This window comes from Penaeus monodon, chromosome 30, assembly GCF_015228065.2.
Source record: "Penaeus monodon isolate SGIC_2016 chromosome 30, NSTDA_Pmon_1, whole genome shotgun sequence".
In the NCBI taxonomy this organism is placed as follows: Eukaryota; Metazoa; Arthropoda; class Malacostraca; order Decapoda; family Penaeidae; genus Penaeus; species Penaeus monodon.
The window spans coordinates 14,034,274-14,034,597 of NC_051415.1; the positions used below are offsets into that span (position 1 = coordinate 14,034,274).

Sequence of the window (324 nt, forward strand, 5' to 3'; positions counted from 1 at the left end):
TGACAGGGACCAGAATGGTACAGTACCTGGCTTTCAATGCGAGGAGATGTTCCAGTCTTCACTCACCTTACATTGCTGCCTTTCACAGATATTGGGGGAACACTTAGTATCAATTTACGTATGGATGAAATCCTTATGGTAAGCAGTAAAGTCTTTGCATATCTTGTTGAAAACATTCTGTTAACGGTACCTTTAAGGACTTCTTCAATATTAAGTTTGATTTTCCTCTAGTCTAAGGTTTGATAAACAGTTCTTTGGCTTGATATGCAAACCTTTGTCTAATTTTGCCCATAATCATTCTTTGATGATCAAAATAAAAGCTTC

General features: G+C 36.7%; 1 protein-coding gene across 1 annotated transcript in view; it reads left to right on the plus strand.

Annotated features, from left to right (window-relative positions):
- Window positions 1-324, plus strand: part of LOC119592535 (transmembrane protein 8B-like) — a 15,684-nt gene that overhangs the window by 9,124 nt on the left and 6,236 nt on the right. Inside the window, exon 8 of the mRNA XM_037941398.1 lies at window positions 7-138. Coding sequence (XP_037797326.1) covers window positions 7-138 — 132 coding nt within the window. The remainder of the gene's footprint in view (window positions 1-6; window positions 139-324) is intronic.